Here is a 17,799-nt window from a genome sequence, read left to right on the forward strand (position 1 = left end):
ACGTACTCTTATTTCATCGAAAATAAATTTTGAAAATTTTAAGCGCGCGTACGCATGCGTTACATGCGCTACTCACGTAATTGTATTGCCATATGATGATTTATGCCCTGAAATTTATGAGTACCAAATTTTATTTAATTGTGATTCATGGTTGTTAAGATATGATTACAAACGTGAATTCGTTAAATCGTGCGTAGACCGCGTAATTTTTTATTGCGCACCGTGAAAACATAACCACATCGATTCCTGGCCATAAGGAATATTCTGTGAAAAATTGACTTAGCTAGATTAAACTGATATCAAGATAAGGTCATAAAGCGATAAAACGCATAGTGATACCGGACAGACAGACAGACAGACAGACAGACAGACAGACCGACAGACAGACCGACCGACAGACAGACAGACCGACCAACCGACCGACATAGTGAACTATAGAGTCGCTTCCACGCGACTAATAAGTGACCTTTTATACTTGTTGTCAACGTGACTATTGTAGTGTAGCAATAAGCCTGTGTCTGTTGGCTTTCTATAAACCCAAATCTTTGGTTATCAGCATTCCTAGGAAAGGGATTGAATTGTTCACGGTAGTTTCCATTGTGAACGCTTTCGCAGGATGGGTTGTGTTAAGTAAAGCTAAAAATTCATTGGCTGCTTCTAGATTTGGCATGAATACTAGTGTGTCATCAACATACCGTTTGTAGTATTTGGGCATGTGGTTCGTAGATTCAAGGCGTTCCTCGATGTGGCACATAAATACATTTGCCGAAAGGGGCCCTAGAGGTGATCCCATTGCAACTCCATCAACCTGTTCATACAAGTTACCATTAAATTGGAATAGCTGATCTTTCGTTGCTATCAATATTATTGAGGAGTACAATTAAATCGTCCTTATCTAAGTTTAGTCCATAATTATCGTTGAACCAGTTGTTAGTAAATGCTTTATCAGCAATAATTTGAATTGTCTCGGTTAAAGGAACATTTGTGAATAAGGACGAGACATCATTATGATACCAAAATATCACTAGCATTTATAACGGTTGAGCGTATATCAGCTGCAGAGCTAAATACATCATCTATTGTATATACGTTCTGGGATAGCGGTTTCAACTTCTCATCCAGCCACTGAGCTAATTTATAATTGTAGGTACCTGTTGCTGACAAGATTGGTCTCATAGATAACTTTTCTTTGTGTGTTTTAGGCAATCCATACAAATGAGCTAACCTTGATCCGGTTTGACAAATTGATTTAGCAATTTCTTTTGGAAGAATTTTATGAACCGTTGAAATCATATCTTTCTCCTTTTTCAAGAGTGGATGGTAATGTGTCATTGGTCTTCCTCTTGTTCTTGGTTGTTCAGTAGAGATTGGTATAAATTTGGAAACATTGTTGACCGATGCTTCACATAATAAATGTTCATACTCACTTCTATCCATGACTACTACTCCTGATCCTTTGTCTGGCTTTGTGATGATTACATCATCTCTCTTCTTTAATTGGCCAAGCGCTCTTGTTAAGGCTTTTGGTGGGGATGGTCCTTTCCTTTCTATATAATTAAGTGCGATAGACTTTAGAGTAGCTGCTGTTAATTCTTTAGTTTCCTCACCAACAATTTTAGGCTCCAGCTTCCAGTACGCTTTCTCGAAATTTGCTTTAATTTCCCTGGATGAAACTCGGTGAGGGTAAGCAAATTGTAAGCCACGGCTGAGCGCTAGCTTTTGAAAGAACGATAGTCTATATGATGATATATTAAGGATGTGTTCATCCACCTTCTTACCTCTATACATTAGGTTTGCGATTTTCTTAGATTAAGAAAAAAATTCTTACGAGATGAAAGTGAAACAGAAACAAAGAAGAAAAAGTCCAAATCATTTTCACGCCCCGGAAATTCAAATGCAACGGAAACTCTAAGAAAGATCCAGATTGGACTTAAGGTGGATGGAAAACACATTAGAAAGGAATCCACTGGCGGAGGGCGAAGAGAAGCTAGAATGGAGAAGAGATCTTTGAAGAAAGATATAGTGGCAAAGGCTAAAGGATTCTTTTTTGTAACTGGAAATAAATTTGGACCAGTGGAACAATATACATTTGACCTTCAAAATGTTGAGGAAAAAGCAATGAGCGAAAGCGAAACAATAGGACAGCTTTATGAATCAACAGGCCTCCCTCTATTAAGGTTCTACTTAATTGCTACTTCAAGAGGTTTGATTGGAATAGATAAACCATCAACCAGCCGTGCATGGATGGAAAGTGAAATGGGAGAAGATTTACTTCCGATAGATATGTCTGATATTACTTCAACTGATAGTGATTATGTCACGCCAAAATTGGTCCGGCCAAAATCGGTCCAGCCGGATCGATTTTGGTCGCCAAAACTGGTCCGGTCGGATCGATTTTGGCGTTGAACAGCCGCTAAAACAGGTCCGGCTAGGCAAAAACTGGTCCGGCCTTTAAAATCGCTTGTTTATTCTTTAAAATGTGTTAAGAAGCCTGCAAACAGTTCATATGGTTAAAGTAAATATACTAAATATTACCGTACAAACTAAAAGAAATTATCGAAACACTAATTAAAGAAACTCTAATCGGATTTTGGGATATTCTATTGTTCAGTTCGTTTAAAACTAATAGCGCCCTCTAGTAATTGTATATTATGTCTTAGATCTTAGATCATAATTATTATGTACAAACTGAATACGTCTTGGGCGTATTCAATAATGATTAATAATAAAATATAGAACGTTAATTATTATTAGTATTATTATTTTAGGTTGTTGTCATTACTGCTATCAGTATCTTTTTTTTGTGCCTTTGTAAGAAATTACACCCGCCTTATTTTTTTTCCAGTCCACATTTTGTGGTGCAAGTGGCCACCAAGGGCCTCTCTATTAATAGTATAAAACAATAACGATAATAATAATCGATATGGGTAGCAATACTAACATTAATAAAGATCAAAAATCGACAAACGACACCACAGTGGAACGACCGGTTCCCACATTCACGAATTTAGCTGTACGACGAACACGAGTTTTGTAATAGTCTTAGCGAAAAAAAAGAAAGTAAAAACGTTATTTAGTACAGAGATTTTTTTTATCACCCCAAATTATGGACTTTTAAGAATTCAATTACTTATTACGCTCTAATAATATCACTGGTTGGTGTACGCGTGGGTTGCGTCATCATTTTATAGTGCCGTAATAAAGTTTTAGCCAAAAATAAGAGGGTTAAATTTGCCATTTTCTCAAAATTATCCAAAATATGAACTTTTCAATTATTTCGCTCTAATATCATTATTTAGGCCTACTGGTAATATTTGTAATTTTTAAAAAAAATCTTTACACCGCAATCCAGGACCGCAGCTGAAAAAAGCTGTGGCACATCTAACGTGGATGGGATGGATGCGAGCGACTAAGTCTATAGGCTACACCCATTGTCGCTCAACTCAAAATGTTATAACGTAGAGCTGAACGTAGGCTACAATACAATGAATTATTTGACTAGCTAGTAGGTTTATTTCAATCTTGCAAAACACAATTCATATATTTGATTCAAAATGTATGAGTCCTAAATAGGCCTACTGTATTTGATTGTTACAATGTAATAATATTATTACCTGTATTATGTTTTATATTTTTATACAGTAAATACTGTAATTTAAAACAATAAAATTCACTATACATCAACTAAGGTAAACATATTAAAAACGGTACGCTTAACCAGGGCCTTGCGTGCGAAATCACGCATTAACATTTTAAAATTCTTAAAATTACGTTTTGATCAATTTTAGAACATGATTTAGGCCATTTGCGTGTTTCAAAAATACTGCGCAAAAAAACATCGAAACGGCCCAGAAAAGAAAGAAAATCAATTATGACAGAAGGCATGCACAACCAACTGAATTCGAATGCGGAACATTATGTATTGATGAAAGATCTGCGAAGGAAAAAAAGGAAGGGAGGAAAACTGGAAAATAAATGGTTAGGTCCATACAAAATTACTTCAAAACTCGGAAGAGATCATATTCTCTAATAGGGCTAGATGACGACAGTGTTATCAAACGTGTTAACGGGATACTTCTGAAGCCATATATCTTTCCACCAACCTCTTCATCAAAACATGATTGCCCCAACACTCAAACGTCCGGCAGTACTTCACCATCCGTTCGCCACTAATCGTCAATGGAAGCAACCTGCCTTTTAAATTGTCAAATAATCTGCCCGAAAAAGCTGCAAATGAATCAATGGAACACCACAATGCTGAGAAATACAAGGAAGAAGGACCCTCTCAAAACGTTAGACAGGACAAGCATCTTGATCAACAATTAGATGATGTGATATTCTGTGGTTCTTACGAGGCTAGTTCACCAAACCCAGTAGATGCACATTGGCAAGCATAAAAATCATTTTTGTTTGGAATCGACGTTAAAATATCATAGGCCTACAAGACGTGAATACAAATCAAAGAGAAATGAACAAGGCAGCAAAACCCACGAAAACAGCCAGGATGCGCGGAGACGGGACCTGCCTCAGCTTTAGAGCGCTTAGTTACGTTCTTGTTGGTGTCTAAAGTCACCATGATTGTGAGGGACCATATGAGTTTATGTCCAAAACAGACGTATCTTTGAAAACTGCGACAGCAAATCATTCGAAAAATACACAAGTGATACAGCTATGTCTAAGGATGGAACATGGGGCTCCGAGTTGGAAATTTAAGCATTTGCAACAATGACGAAAACCATTGTCTACAAATATGGCACAAGAAAAAATCAACCACATTTTCAATGGCTGGGAGTATTGCCCATTAACAAATAGTGATGCTGAAATTTCGGAAAGAAATGTGTATCTTTCAAATGTTTGTGCTCATGTTGAGCCAGTTTTGGACGTTGAAAAACAAGAGGAGGGGTTACTTGACACATCGGAACGAAAGTACATCCGCAGACCATACCATCTAATACGCAAGTATCTCGCCCGCAAATATTGGGACTACATCACCGAAGAAACCTTAAACGCTGCTCTTGTGGACAATTACGCAGATGAAGCTACACTGCGACCTTTGGATTTACATGCTGTCATTTTTGTAAGCGAATTTACCGACAATCGGTATGATGTACAACATTGTGAAATTGAGCCAAATATCTTCAACTTGTTGTGCGAAATTTTTTAGAGAAAACAACTTTAATACCTTTCCTCATTAAAAGGACGTGCTATAATACACAAATCTGTTTTTTCAAATAAAAAATAATATAAGTTTTGGGTATGATGCGTCTCACAGAGCCAAGATATAAGGAGCTTGGACTTGCACCGTGCGTGGGCCCTAACCTTACGGTTTTCATTTATATTATCATCCCATGCTCTTATTCTAATATCTTGTTTTTTTTATTTCATTCTTCTACGATCACTTCATATTTTATGTCTTGGTGAAACGAGAGGCTCCGGCTTCTCCTGGTTTATAGCCTCTCTACCCAAAAAACGGCACACATGGTAAATTCATTTTTTTCTATTAATGTTTGTATGTAAATGCGACGTATTACTATTGTATCGTAAATGATATACAAAATATTAAGTACTTTATGCAGTTACACAAAGTATACTGTTTATAATATGTAATTTTGCATTATCATGTAGATTATTATAGGCCTACTGTACTTTCTACACGAAATAGATGGCGCATTAATATCGGCTAAACTTAATCATATTAACGACACAATCTATAGCTATTTTTAAATGCGAAATAATTTTTAGAAAAACCTAAAGTTTTAGGAGGGACATTTGTTGATCTATTGATGATTTATTGTCCCCTGAAAAATGATAATGTTCCATAATAGTTATTCACTTTGACCAAAAATGGATAAAAACAATTTTGTTTTCCTGCAAAAACAGTACCAACAGCCAATGGGGTTTTGGTTTAATATAACCGTTTGTTTTTTCTTTTATAAATATAAGTGAAAACATTTTAAGTTCTTTTTTGTTTTGGCGGAAAGGCATGCCAAGTAGTCCTCATCCATTAAAAAAACAACAAAAGTGTTCTTTTATATCATGCTATTCTAAATTCGTGTCAAATTAATTTACTATCGCATCGGCTGAAACCATGAGTATTTATGAAATCTAAATTTTGTAATATGTATGCAGACAAAGAATAACTAAAATATAATTCCTCACTTTGAAGAATAAATAGGTGATCATTTTATAATTTTACTGACATTTCATTTTAAAACAGATACAGTACGTTAAAATACGATCGCAAAAAGTTGATGTTGAACCAGGGAAGAGTTAAATTGTAATTTAACTCTTCCCTGGTTGAACCCACTTTTTTAAACCCTTCAGTGCAAGTTAAAGTTATACAATATTATTAAAAACAAATTCTAAACCGCCCGGTAATATACTGAAAATGTATTAATTTGAAACGATAAAATGAGGAAATATGTGAGAATATATAATCAAACCTTATTTAATCAAAATATATGAATACAATGAATGAAAAGTCCTTTTTGACTATGCTAACACCCACCCCGCACCTCAAAAAAAAATCAGAGGGGGATATTACTTTATCCTACGAATTTTACAATGGAATATTTGAAGATTCCAAACCGAGCGCCGAATTATTCTTGCACATTTTTAATCTCTCTGTTTCGATAATTTCTTCTCGATTTTACGGTAATATTTAGTATATTTACTCAAAGCATAGTTTACTTCAACCATTTGGACTTTTTTCAGGCTTCTTATGACATTTGTAAGGATAAATAAGCGATTTTGAAGGCCGGACCAGTTTTGGCCTAGCCGGACCTGTTTTAGCGGCTGTTTCAACGCCAAAATCGATCCGACCGGACCAGTTTTGGCCCCGGACCAAATTTCGCGTTACAATGCTAATACTTTTGTGGATCTAGGCACACCAACTGTGCAAGCAAAAGTAGTAGCCAATAATCTTCCCATATCAAATGATTTATTGAATTACAACGATACGAATGAAGGTCTGTCTATAATGAATAACTTGTTAAATTATGAGGTTGAGGATGAGGTTGAGAGTGAAAATCCTGTCATTCCCAAGTATACTAAAGTAATGCTGCACCGGGGCCATGTTTTGAAAGAACTTACAGATTTCTTTATCAATACTGACCTTGATTGTCCTATTGAGGTTGAAATGGTTATGCCTAATGGCCAACTTGAACTTGGTGAAGACTTTGGTGGTGTATTAAGAGATGTTCTTAGTGAATTTTGGGAGGATTTCTACAATTTATATACTGTGGGAGAACATCTGAAGGTACCCTGTATACGGGATAATATGAGCAAAGAAAAGTGGCAAGCCACGGCAAAAGTTCTGGTTATCGGATATAAGCAGGAAATTTCTTCCCGTTCAAATTAGCAGTACCATTTTTACATATGTGATGGCTGGAGATGACACCATTATCAATCAAAACCATCCATCAATGATACCCACTTTTTTAGAATTAGTTGCAGACAGTGAAAAAATTGTTTTAGAAACGGCACTGAACAACTTCTCAGATGTGGATGAAGAGGACCTATTTGATATCCTCGACAATTACAAGGTAAAAAGAAATGCTACGAGTGAAAATATTAGAGCAATTCTACAGGATGCTGCCCACCGTACCTTGATACAGAGAACATCATACATATGTAGATGCTGGCACAGCGTGTTTGTAGAACACTTGAAACCCGCCCTATATACGATGAACATTGAAGATATCTGTCAAACAGCTATACCAACAACCAAGCGCGTCATAGCTGCGTTAAATCTGCCACAAGATGCATCAGAAGAACAAAAAAATACTAATAAACTTCTTCTCAAATTTATAAAGAGTCTTGTCTGTGGACAAGTTAATGACGTTTATGAGATACACTACAGGTAAGTTCATTTGAAAATAAGGTTTTTAACCGATGTTAAGGCTAGCCTCTATCCCTAGACATAAATACTTTTTTCCAAATTAGTGAAAAAAAAGATTTTTGTATATTTTAAAGGGTATTACTAACTGTGCAACAACAACAAAATTTAACCAATTACTATTGATTAGATGAAAACAACTAATATAGTTCTACTAGTGATCTAATTAATATTATTATTAATTAGTTGGAAGGAGGTTTCTCGAAGGTTTTTTTTTAGATTATCTCCTTTTATAGTTCTATATGATCTAATTAATAATTGGTTTGAATGATATTTATTTTTTAGGGATTTGCACTTTGAAACCAGTATTTTTGCCAGAAAAATGTATGTTTTTCAACCCAAAATTTTAATAATTTTGTTTTATTAATTGTCTACTTTTTAGATCTAATCATGTTATTGTTATAATCAATATAATATAAGTGGTTTGCAGGAGGTTTGAGTTTTTTTTAGATTTGCGCTGTGAAATCTTTAATGTAAAAATGATTTTTTTACTCAAAAACTGGCAAACTTTACATCATTTCAATTTTTTTCCGCATAAATTATCACCTTTTATAGTTCTACTTGTGATCTAATCAATGATCACTTTAAATGAGGTTTGACCTCAAATAGGAAAAAAAAATGTTTCACTATGATTGATAAAGATGAACCCTATCCCATATGTTTTCAGTTTTTTTCACTCAGTACTACTAGTAGTAGAGGCTAGCCTTAAATTATTAATAATATTTTATTAAATATCATTATATGTATTTATCTTTTTATTTCTTTATTTAAAGGAGCTAATCAAATGTTGGGAAAGAAAATAACAGTGCGTTATGTTCAACAGTCTGACTTTGAGAGACGTCCAGTTGCGGTATTTGGGTGCATCCTTGAATTGGCTTCCAGCTTCAAGGACTACATTGAATTTCGATCAGAGTTCAGTGCTGTGTTAGAAAATAACATTTGGGTAATGGACATTGTGTAGAAAACTAAACAAGTAGCTAAAAAAATGATAATATGTGATTTTAGCATGATTATAACAATCACGATTATGTTAATTTTTTTTTATTTGATATTATGTTCACAATATTGAGCAGCAAATGTCAATGTTGTGATCACTGCAGTCGAGGTGTAAAGCTCGGAGATGTATCCAAGTGTTGTGATATACTGTAATACAGTATATGATAAATGAAACCTCTTCTTAAACATTTTAAATCTAAAATGATATATAAGGGAAGTTTTGTTTGTTGTTTTTTTTTTAAATATGTTTCCATTTGTGATATTTTGAAAGTGTTGTTTGTAAATGATATTGACCACTTCTTTAAAAAGTAAATGATTTAAAATATTTGTTGTTTTATAATAATTATGGAATCATGTTTATTTACATGTGTTCCGAGAATATAGTTCCATAGTTTTTATATTGTATGAGCATTTAAAGTCGAATCAAGTCAGTGTGCACTATGGAGTGAAAAAAATATTTTTCAAAAGAAAAGTTCAAATCGTTACCAAACAATAATACCATCATGATTATGTTATATTTTTATTTGATATTATGTTCACAATATTGAGCAGCAAATGTCAATATTGTGATCACTGCAGTCGAGGTGTAAAGCTCGGAGATGTATCCAAGTGTTGTGATATACTGTAATACAGTATATGATAAATGAAACCTCTTCTAAAACATTTTAAATCTAAAATGATATATAAGGGAAGTTTTGTTTGTTGTTTTTTTTTTAAATATGTTTCCATTTGTGATATTTTGAAAGTGTTGTTTGTAAATGATATTGACCACTTCTTTAAAAAGTAAATGATTTAAAATATTTGTTGTTTTATAATAATTATGGAATCATGTTTATTTACATGTGTTCCGAGAATATAGTTCCATAGTTTTTATATTGTATGAGCATTTAAAGTCGAATCAAGTCAGTGTGCACTATGGAGTGAAAAAAATATTTTTCAAAAGAAAAGTTCAAATCGTTACCAAACAATAATACCATCATGATTATGTTATATTTTTATTTGATATTATGTTCACAATATTGAGCAGCAAATGTCAATATTGTGATCACTGTAGTCGAGGTGTAAAGCTCGGAGATGTATCCAAGAGTTTTGATATACTACAGTACTGTATAGGATAAATGAAACATCATTTTATTTTAAGTTATGTAAAAGGTAATTTTTGTTTATTGAAAAAAACATTTGTGTTTTTTTTAGAGTGGTAAATGATTACTTTAAAAGGTAATCATGTGTTCCAAGAATATAGTTCCATAGTTTTTGTATTGTACGAAACATCTTAGTGAAATAATGAAAAATTAAGTACAGTATTAGGCCTAACGATGTTATTGATAAGATTTCTTAAATCCGTTGCCATACATATTGTTTGTTTGTAAAAATAGATAAGTTGATTATAATATGTAAAAAACAGTTAACTGGAAGAATAATACTGTTTTATTCATAATTTACTTTGCACATAATGCACTTTACTAAACATATTCTAACGCATAACATGGTTAGTGATTTCTATAAATATTTCTTAAAAATGTATGCATTATGTAAAAACTTGCCGCATCCCCATATACATTCCAGGTAAAAGAAAATCTCATTCATAATGTAATACTGTAGTAAAAGTCTTAATTCACAACCTTATCTTGGCAGTTTTATGTGTTGGCGTTGAATTGTAACTACTATTGATGACATTTATATATAATATAAGCATTTGAATAAAGAGTTTTATTATTCATGCAAAAACATGTTTCATTAGCTTATTCCAGGTATTAAGGTAACTTGAAAGTTCAGGGGAGCCATGGAGTATCAAAATAACTGAAATTTAAGGCTACTGAAATTTTAAAAACATCACAGAGGGGTTGTGTGTTGGAAATGACCATTGGATATCAACATGACCGGAATTTGAACTTGGAAGGTTTTAAACTACTGGTGTGGGTATTTCTTCTATTACATAATGACAAATGCATATTAGCCAGCTGGGTATTCAGCAGTCACACATGCATGTTTACGGCAACAAATATATCTGGCTCTTTTGTTTACATACATTATGTAACTTCCAAACGACACAATTCATTTTAACCATAATACTGATTTGCAAATTCCATTACAAGGAGTGGATGCGTTACGAATGATTTCCAGTATGACTCGCCTTCCCATAACCAGCAAATGATGATGTCTTGCAACCTGTAAAGACACGAAAGGTGATTTGATTTTTCAGCCACTTTGTTGTTCACTATACCAGATATCGTTCTTTAGTATGTTTTTGCTATACGAGTTAAAAAGTGCACATCATTACACATCAACTGTCATGTATAAGCACATGAGCTTCTTCGTGATTGCCATAGCAGATCATTTCGCATTGTTTACCTTGCATCTTGAAAATCTACTCACTGTTACCAACTCGTATCATTTTTGTACTGTTCTCTCTGAATTCATTATTTATAGGTAACTAAAATGCCTGACAGCAATGTTTACTTAATCCTTAAACTGGTAGTGAATGACTATCATGTTTTTAAGTTTTCAGCTTCTGGAACATCTGTGAGTATGTCAACGCCATCCAATAAGATATGTATAAAGTCAGATTTGGCTGAAGAAATTGAAATTGGTCTATGATCATGCTCTACTTTATGATATTCACCAACTTCAATGGTTGGTCAGCAGATTTTCTGTCCGCTTTTTTTTCGTAAATTTTGTTTTGATATGCACTATTAGAAATGGTTGCCTTATAGAAATCCGCAAGGTTTTGAGCAATGCTATCTCAGTGGCTTATAAAATTCTACTTTTTTTCTCTTTCAATAAGTTGTTACTTTAAATGTGACCTCTTCCTCATCATCCGTCAGGTCGAAAAGATATTGTGTATTATGTTTATGTACCATGTCATGCAGAACCTATCACTGAATGAATTGTTTCTTCTTGTACCATATAATTCTATTTTGAATCATAAATGATCCACTCAGTTTTTAAAATATTTGGTGCTGATTGCTTATGGAGTTTGATCTTTTATCACCGACGAGCATAAATAGTATAGTCATAAAAGCAAAAACCAAGAAAGCATAGATGCAAGTCTCAAGATGGAGAACCTTCTAACTTTGATAGAGTCCAATTAATTAGGGTGTTCAAAAACAGAGAATCAATTGACCCAGGTTTCTCTTTCAAGATTTTTCGAAACCGATCAGCAAAAACGTTTGTTATTGTATTGTATCATTCAAAGATTGAACAAAACAACTTCAATAATTATGTTATTTACCTTGAATTTACCTTGACCATCGTCATAACTGCAAACTCTTCAGTAACGTACGGCCGAAACATGATGTGGTGGTCAGACCAATATTTAGCAATGCCCGATTTGAACTCATTGACCGATTGTGCCTACTACATGACTGGGTAATGAGTTCCAATCATCTACAACTCTTATCATCTACAACTCTTGTTATAGGGGCCAGGGTCTCTGTTTTTGACATTTCTCAAAAACAGAGACCCCAACACAATTTTTCAACTTTAGGTCGTATAGGGCGTCTCTGTTTTTGAGATTTCTAGAAAACATAAACCCCCAAAAGCAAGGTCATATACATGGCTGCAGTCGCGTGCTCAAGTTAGTGTTTATCGACCAACCAACCGACCGACTATAGTGAGCTGAACGCGACTAAAAAATTCTCAATATTACGTTATATATAGGTAGTAATAATATTATAGTAAAATATAAATAGGCTATATGGCGTTTCATACCTATAATACTGTACCTATTTTCCGGACAAAAATCGAAACGCTGACTGGTGGACAACATAAAAAAAGACAAATTACCAACAGACTGGGAAAAGTCTATAAAAGTTTGTGTAATTAACCAATTTTCTATCTAAATTTTTTTGAGAAAATGACACTTTTGTATTTAATTTCCTATATTTTTATGTGTAGAATAAAATGTTTATCTGTATATAATTACTTTAATATGAAATGACTAGATGATCTTCAAAAATAGTTTTTTTTTTGTGAATAGATCTGTATATGTAGCTGATTTTCCATGAAAAAACGTAAAAATCCTATATTTTGACCTTGTTTGACCCTATAAACTGACCTTAAACCCCAAAACTGAGGATTGCATCCACCCCTATTATTTTTGTCAACCCACAAAGGATCCATCCAACATGGTTGCCTGCTATTAACCAAAAAATCCTCCCAAATTTTTTTCTAGAGGACTTTTGAGTATTTGGCCTCTCTACTTATTACCATGCTCTATTTTTTTCCTCATAATTAAATTTCTGGTACAAAATCCGAATTGTTTATTCATTCAATACTTTTTTATTTTGGATTTAGGAGTTCCAAATCTGGCCACGTTGGTACTTATTGACCTTCAGTCGTTGATATATAAAGTTTTCGTTACACTACGTATATTGTTCTAAAAAAACTGTTGACGACGTTTCGATAAATATGTTGTGTTTGTCCTTGTTCTTGTATAACTTTCCGGATTGACCGCTCAAACCTTCAGGTTAAGGAAGGGAAAAATATCTTACTGGAGAAGACTTATAGTTGTATGTGTCCATCATATCAATTTCTCAGTACCTTTTCTAAGCGGTTTATATCTTTACTTTTTGGATACCAAACAACCGATGCATGTTCTAAAATTGGTCTTATGATTGACTTGAAAAGAGTAATCAATTTTGCTTCAGAAATCCCCTAAAACATCTGTTATTGATGCCTATCCTCTGATAAGCTTTCATGCAAACTTCTTTATGACGAGTAATTTCAAATCTTTCGATATTAAAACCAAGATCTTTCTGGTTAACAACTTTTTTACATATTGAAGAGAAACGTGGAACCTTAAAATTAGGAACCATTGCTTTGACCAGGATGACAACATACCTAAGTCCTACTGTAGCAGGTCACAATCATCATATATAGCTTATAATTTCTTTTAATATTTTAATATCGTCCGCAAATATTTTGGCAGTTGCTTCCCGCCATTCTTTATTCTTATTCTCATTCTTTATTCCCTCTCTCTCTTTTTAAAAATGCCGTCACCATTTCATACCATTTATTGTGCAATGTATTAATAACGAATTGCAACACCTTAATAGATAGCATTAACCCTAGGCCTATATTTCTTTGATTTTATGTTTGATATACAAACAAACGGTAAAAAGCGTCAATGAATGATATATAATTGTATGTTTATTATGACAGTGATAAACCCAACAACTGCGATAACGTAAACAAGGTAATTTAAAAAAAGATTAAAAAATGAAAATCCACCTCCACTAAATGAACACACCAATTGAAGAATAAACACTCATTGTCGATAATCATTTGTACTTTTATTTTCTGAAGACATCTTATATACTACCATTTGTTTTAATCTAATCAATACATCATACATAACGGAAACAAAAAATATCGATTCTTTCATGTCACGATTATTATATATCCTTGGTTCTCTATTGTTCATCCTGTATATCAATGATATGCCGATGACACATCTATGTTATTTTCAATAAAACATTTTAACTATCTGTATGAAGAACCTAAATTAATAAAATAGTAAATTAAATACGTTATTTTTCCGGCAATAAACTTTCTAATAATTTCAATAAATCAAATGCTTTATGGATGAAACAATCTTATAAAATCTCCAAATGTTTAATGACATTGAGATTCAACTGGTAGACCTCGTAAAGTTTCTTGGTGTATTGACTCTTATTTAAGCTGGAAACATCAAATGCAAACAGGAAAAACAAAATAATCTTGACAGAGCCAATAATTGAAATGTTTACTCTCTCTAGCAACTGAACCCATCAGAATAACAAATAAATAAGATACACATGAACATTATTGCCAGGAAAGTGGATTAACTTTTTTGTAAGATTATTTTCCTAATTGCTATTGGTATCTACGAACAGCAGCATTTCTAAACTGGTGTCGGTGTCTTCTAGGCTTGCCAAACGCATTCGACACATTTCTACATAAATTATAAAATATGATATAATTATATAAAATATGCCTTTTCAACTTATTAAAGCTCTTTTTCTGACCTCTAAAATGTACCATGATGTACGTTTTATTTATTAAAGATGTATTGTCCCTTGAAACACAAAAAATGAAGGTCAAAATATTCTAAATATAAATTGGCCATATCAAAGTAAATATTAAAGTTATTCACTTTAAGTCGAAAATTCGCGCCAAAAACAAAAAGTTTACGTAATTAACAGGTAAATTAATTTGATTACATTTCGTCTGGAAAATCGTCGTGAGCGAAAGTAAACAAAGATTTCAAACAACGAGTATGCATTATGCATGATGCTAATTAGGATTGTTTACAACTCGTCACGGGTGAGAAGGTGTTCTCACACAGAGGTGTTCTCACACAGACCGCGAACAAGTTTTATGATTATGCATACAGAGTAGCCAAACAAGCGCGTTGCATTATGGGATATGTTTTGATCGAAAACTTTGACTGGAAGTCAAAGTTATTTTTTGAACAAAAAAACGTCTATATTTCAGTTAAATGAATTTTTGTTTCGACTCATTTTCGGTGAAAGTTAATACCTATTCTATGATACTTAAAAATCACCCACTTTTTTTCGAAATCTTTTTGTTTAACTTTTTTTTTAAATTAGTCAAAAGGACAATACATCTTTATCATTTTCATTGTATTATATTATATTAAAATGTAATTTAAACCAAGGCAGCTATGCATAAAGAAACATACAATGTACAGTTACCTAATGTAGCCTCATTTGCAAATGTTGTATCTATATTGTATTAATACCATAATTATTGTAATTTATTACCTCCGCCAAGGAGGTTATGTTTTCACCCCTGTATGTTTGTGTGTGTGTTTGTGTGTGTGTTGGTGTGTTTGTGTGTGTGTTTGTGTGTGTGTCTGTGAACAGCCTGGAGGCCACAGTTTTTATCCGATTCTAACCAAATTTGGACACAATGATCTATGCCCAAAAAGCTCGGACGAGTTCGAATTTGAGGGGGAAAGGTCATAGGTCAAGGTCACAACTAACAAAAAACTATTTTACTGTCTAGAGACCACAGTTTTGATCCGATTCTCACCAAACTTAGCCACAATGATCAATGACACATCATATAATTGTGGTTACATTTTGAAGGGTCAGGGTCAAAGATCAAGGTCCACCAAAAAAAAAATAATAAATAAAAAAATAATAAAAAAAAAAAACCCTCAGTGGGGCTTGAACCAGCGACCTCAACTGTGAGAGGCTGGATACATAACCATTACACCACACTATCATCCACAACTTTGTAGTGTGCAGTTAACACATTTACACTTAGAGCTAATAAAAAAAAATAAAAAATAAAAATATTCAGGGGGCATTTTATGTAGAGGAATTTTACAGTAGGCGGAGGTTTGTACTCTCGGAGTACCCTCTAGTTTAGAATATTTCTTGTTGCTAAAATGCTAAAAAATCCAATTTCTCTTCTAACACAATCCCTTAGGTTGATGTAAAAGAGCATAGAACCTTCTGGAGTAGTTGGGATCTCCCATTCGTTGAATATGATTGCATTCAAACAGTATTCAAATAGATCACGATCACATGGGTATTGGTCTTTGAATTTACTGGATTCTTTACAAAGGTCTATTCTCCTCTGATCTACCTGCTTGATGTGATCCCTGCTGTGATAAACCTGTGGCAGCTGAAACATCACTAGAGGGCATCCATTGGTAACATGGTCTTGCTTAGACCTTCTTATCAAATGAGTGTCCCATAACTCCGCTGTTCTATCAAGATCATCCTGCATAAATGTAGACAATGATAATCATAAATACATAATTCATAATCTAAATCCGACGTATTACAAGCTTGAAAACGAATAAGCGAGTTTCGAATGATTGTTTCTCAGAAATGGCATCCATGTATTTATAGCTAACATTATTTAAAAAATGCAATATCTTTTTAACCAGGAGCTGTACAGTAGGTATGACATATGAAGATGTGTTGAAATTTGTGTTGTGATCATGAAATACTATAGTGCATTAGCTAGATTGACATTGAGGTAAAAAAAATCTAATGTAGCCATTTAATTAAACTACTGCATTTGTTAAAATTTGAAAGCGTTCCTTTATTAGGAAAAAAAACCCATAAATTAACAGACAACCACAATTGATATGCCTTCCATTTTAATGCTTATAATTGATATTCTACATTTAGGCCTACATGAAGATGCCAGATGATCAACAGGCATTATGATTGGAATATGCCTTCCTTACATTGGATACTGGTTGGTTAACACACAAATTCATGACAGAAGTTACTAACCTGAATAAGCCTCATGAACACAAATCTAACAAGTTCTTTGTCCAATAAGTCACCAGAGAAGTGGCCTTCATGAATAAGATATTTAAAAATCAAAATCCAAAACTCTGTGCACTGCTTCCTTAATTGTCCCCACCAAGATTCTATCCTTTGGTTTGCCGTACTTTGGCCACTCAAGTAACTCTTTTTGCCAGCAAACGTGTCATCATGATTTCTGAGAAACATCGGAAATGCCGCAATATGCCCATTTTCTGTTCCTTTGTCTGTTCTGACAAGAGTAGGACATCCTCCTATCCTTTTGACTGCTTTCAAGAAGAAACCTCCAATATAAGCTGGATCATTTGTTGTGCTGTTCGCCTCAACCCATCAATGCATCCATTAATACCAATGCCATACGGTTTGAGTTTGTCCATTGAATCGACATGCCATACAAAATTCGGCCCTCTGGCTGAATACCGTCGATGTACTAATCTTCGCCTTTTCCGAAGCTTCACCCCTTCTGGATCTAGTTCAAGTAGAATCTTTCCAGGGGTGGCGCCAGTATCTTCCCGACGCGGGGGCTACATTCCCCGACGAGGGGGCTATGCGAGCGAAGCGAGCATCACTAGTCTGGGGGACAGGGGGCCGCCAAGGGCCCCCGGTGGGGGT

The 17,799-nt window shown here is 33.9% G+C and overlaps 2 protein-coding genes and 1 pseudogene across 2 annotated transcripts; 1 reads left to right on the plus strand and 2 right to left on the minus strand.

Moving 5' to 3' along the window:
• Positions 1-529: 529 nt before the first annotated feature.
• Positions 530-1,788, minus strand: LOC140060971 (uncharacterized). The gene is made up of 2 exons (XM_072107350.1): positions 1,015-1,788; positions 530-808 (listed from the first exon to the last, which is right to left on the minus strand). Exons 1-2 carry the CDS (start codon positions 1,786-1,788, stop codon positions 530-532), a joined length of 1,053 nt encoding a protein of 350 aa, XP_071963451.1.
• Positions 1,789-7,379: 5,591 nt separating this feature from the next.
• LOC140060972 (uncharacterized) lies at positions 7,380-11,491 on the plus strand (annotated as a pseudogene).
• Positions 11,492-16,104: 4,613 nt separating this feature from the next.
• Positions 16,105-17,555, minus strand: LOC140061011 (uncharacterized). Its single transcript, XM_072107412.1, has 2 exons — positions 17,155-17,555; positions 16,105-16,630 (listed from the first exon to the last, which is right to left on the minus strand). The coding sequence occupies exons 1-2, from the start codon at positions 17,374-17,376 to the stop codon at positions 16,265-16,267; spliced, it is 588 nt and encodes a 195-aa protein (XP_071963513.1). The 5' UTR covers positions 17,377-17,555; the 3' UTR covers positions 16,105-16,264.
• Positions 17,556-17,799: the final 244 nt, after the last annotated feature.

This window comes from Antedon mediterranea, chromosome 10, assembly GCF_964355755.1.
Source record: "Antedon mediterranea chromosome 10, ecAntMedi1.1, whole genome shotgun sequence".
NCBI lineage: Eukaryota > Metazoa > Echinodermata > Crinoidea > Comatulida > Antedonidae > Antedon > Antedon mediterranea.

What these genes read in the sequence shown, in the direction of transcription:
- LOC140060971 (XM_072107350.1), bottom strand. Translation starts at nt 1,788, where the DNA reads ATGTATAGAGGTAAGAAGGTGGATGAACACATCCTTAATATATCATCA. An exon ending in TAAATGCTAGTGATATTTTG is followed by an intron (nt 809 to 1,014) that starts GTATCATAATGA and finishes TTGTATGAACAG; the next exon opens with GTTGATGGAGTTGCAATGGG.
- LOC140061011 (XM_072107412.1), bottom strand. Translation starts at nt 17,376, where the DNA reads ATGTTTCTCAGAAATCATGATGACACGTTTGCTGGCAAAAAGAGTTAC. An exon ending in TGTTCATGAGGCTTATTCAG is followed by an intron (nt 16,631 to 17,154) that starts GTTAGTAACTTC and finishes ACATTTATGCAG; the next exon opens with GATGATCTTGATAGAACAGC.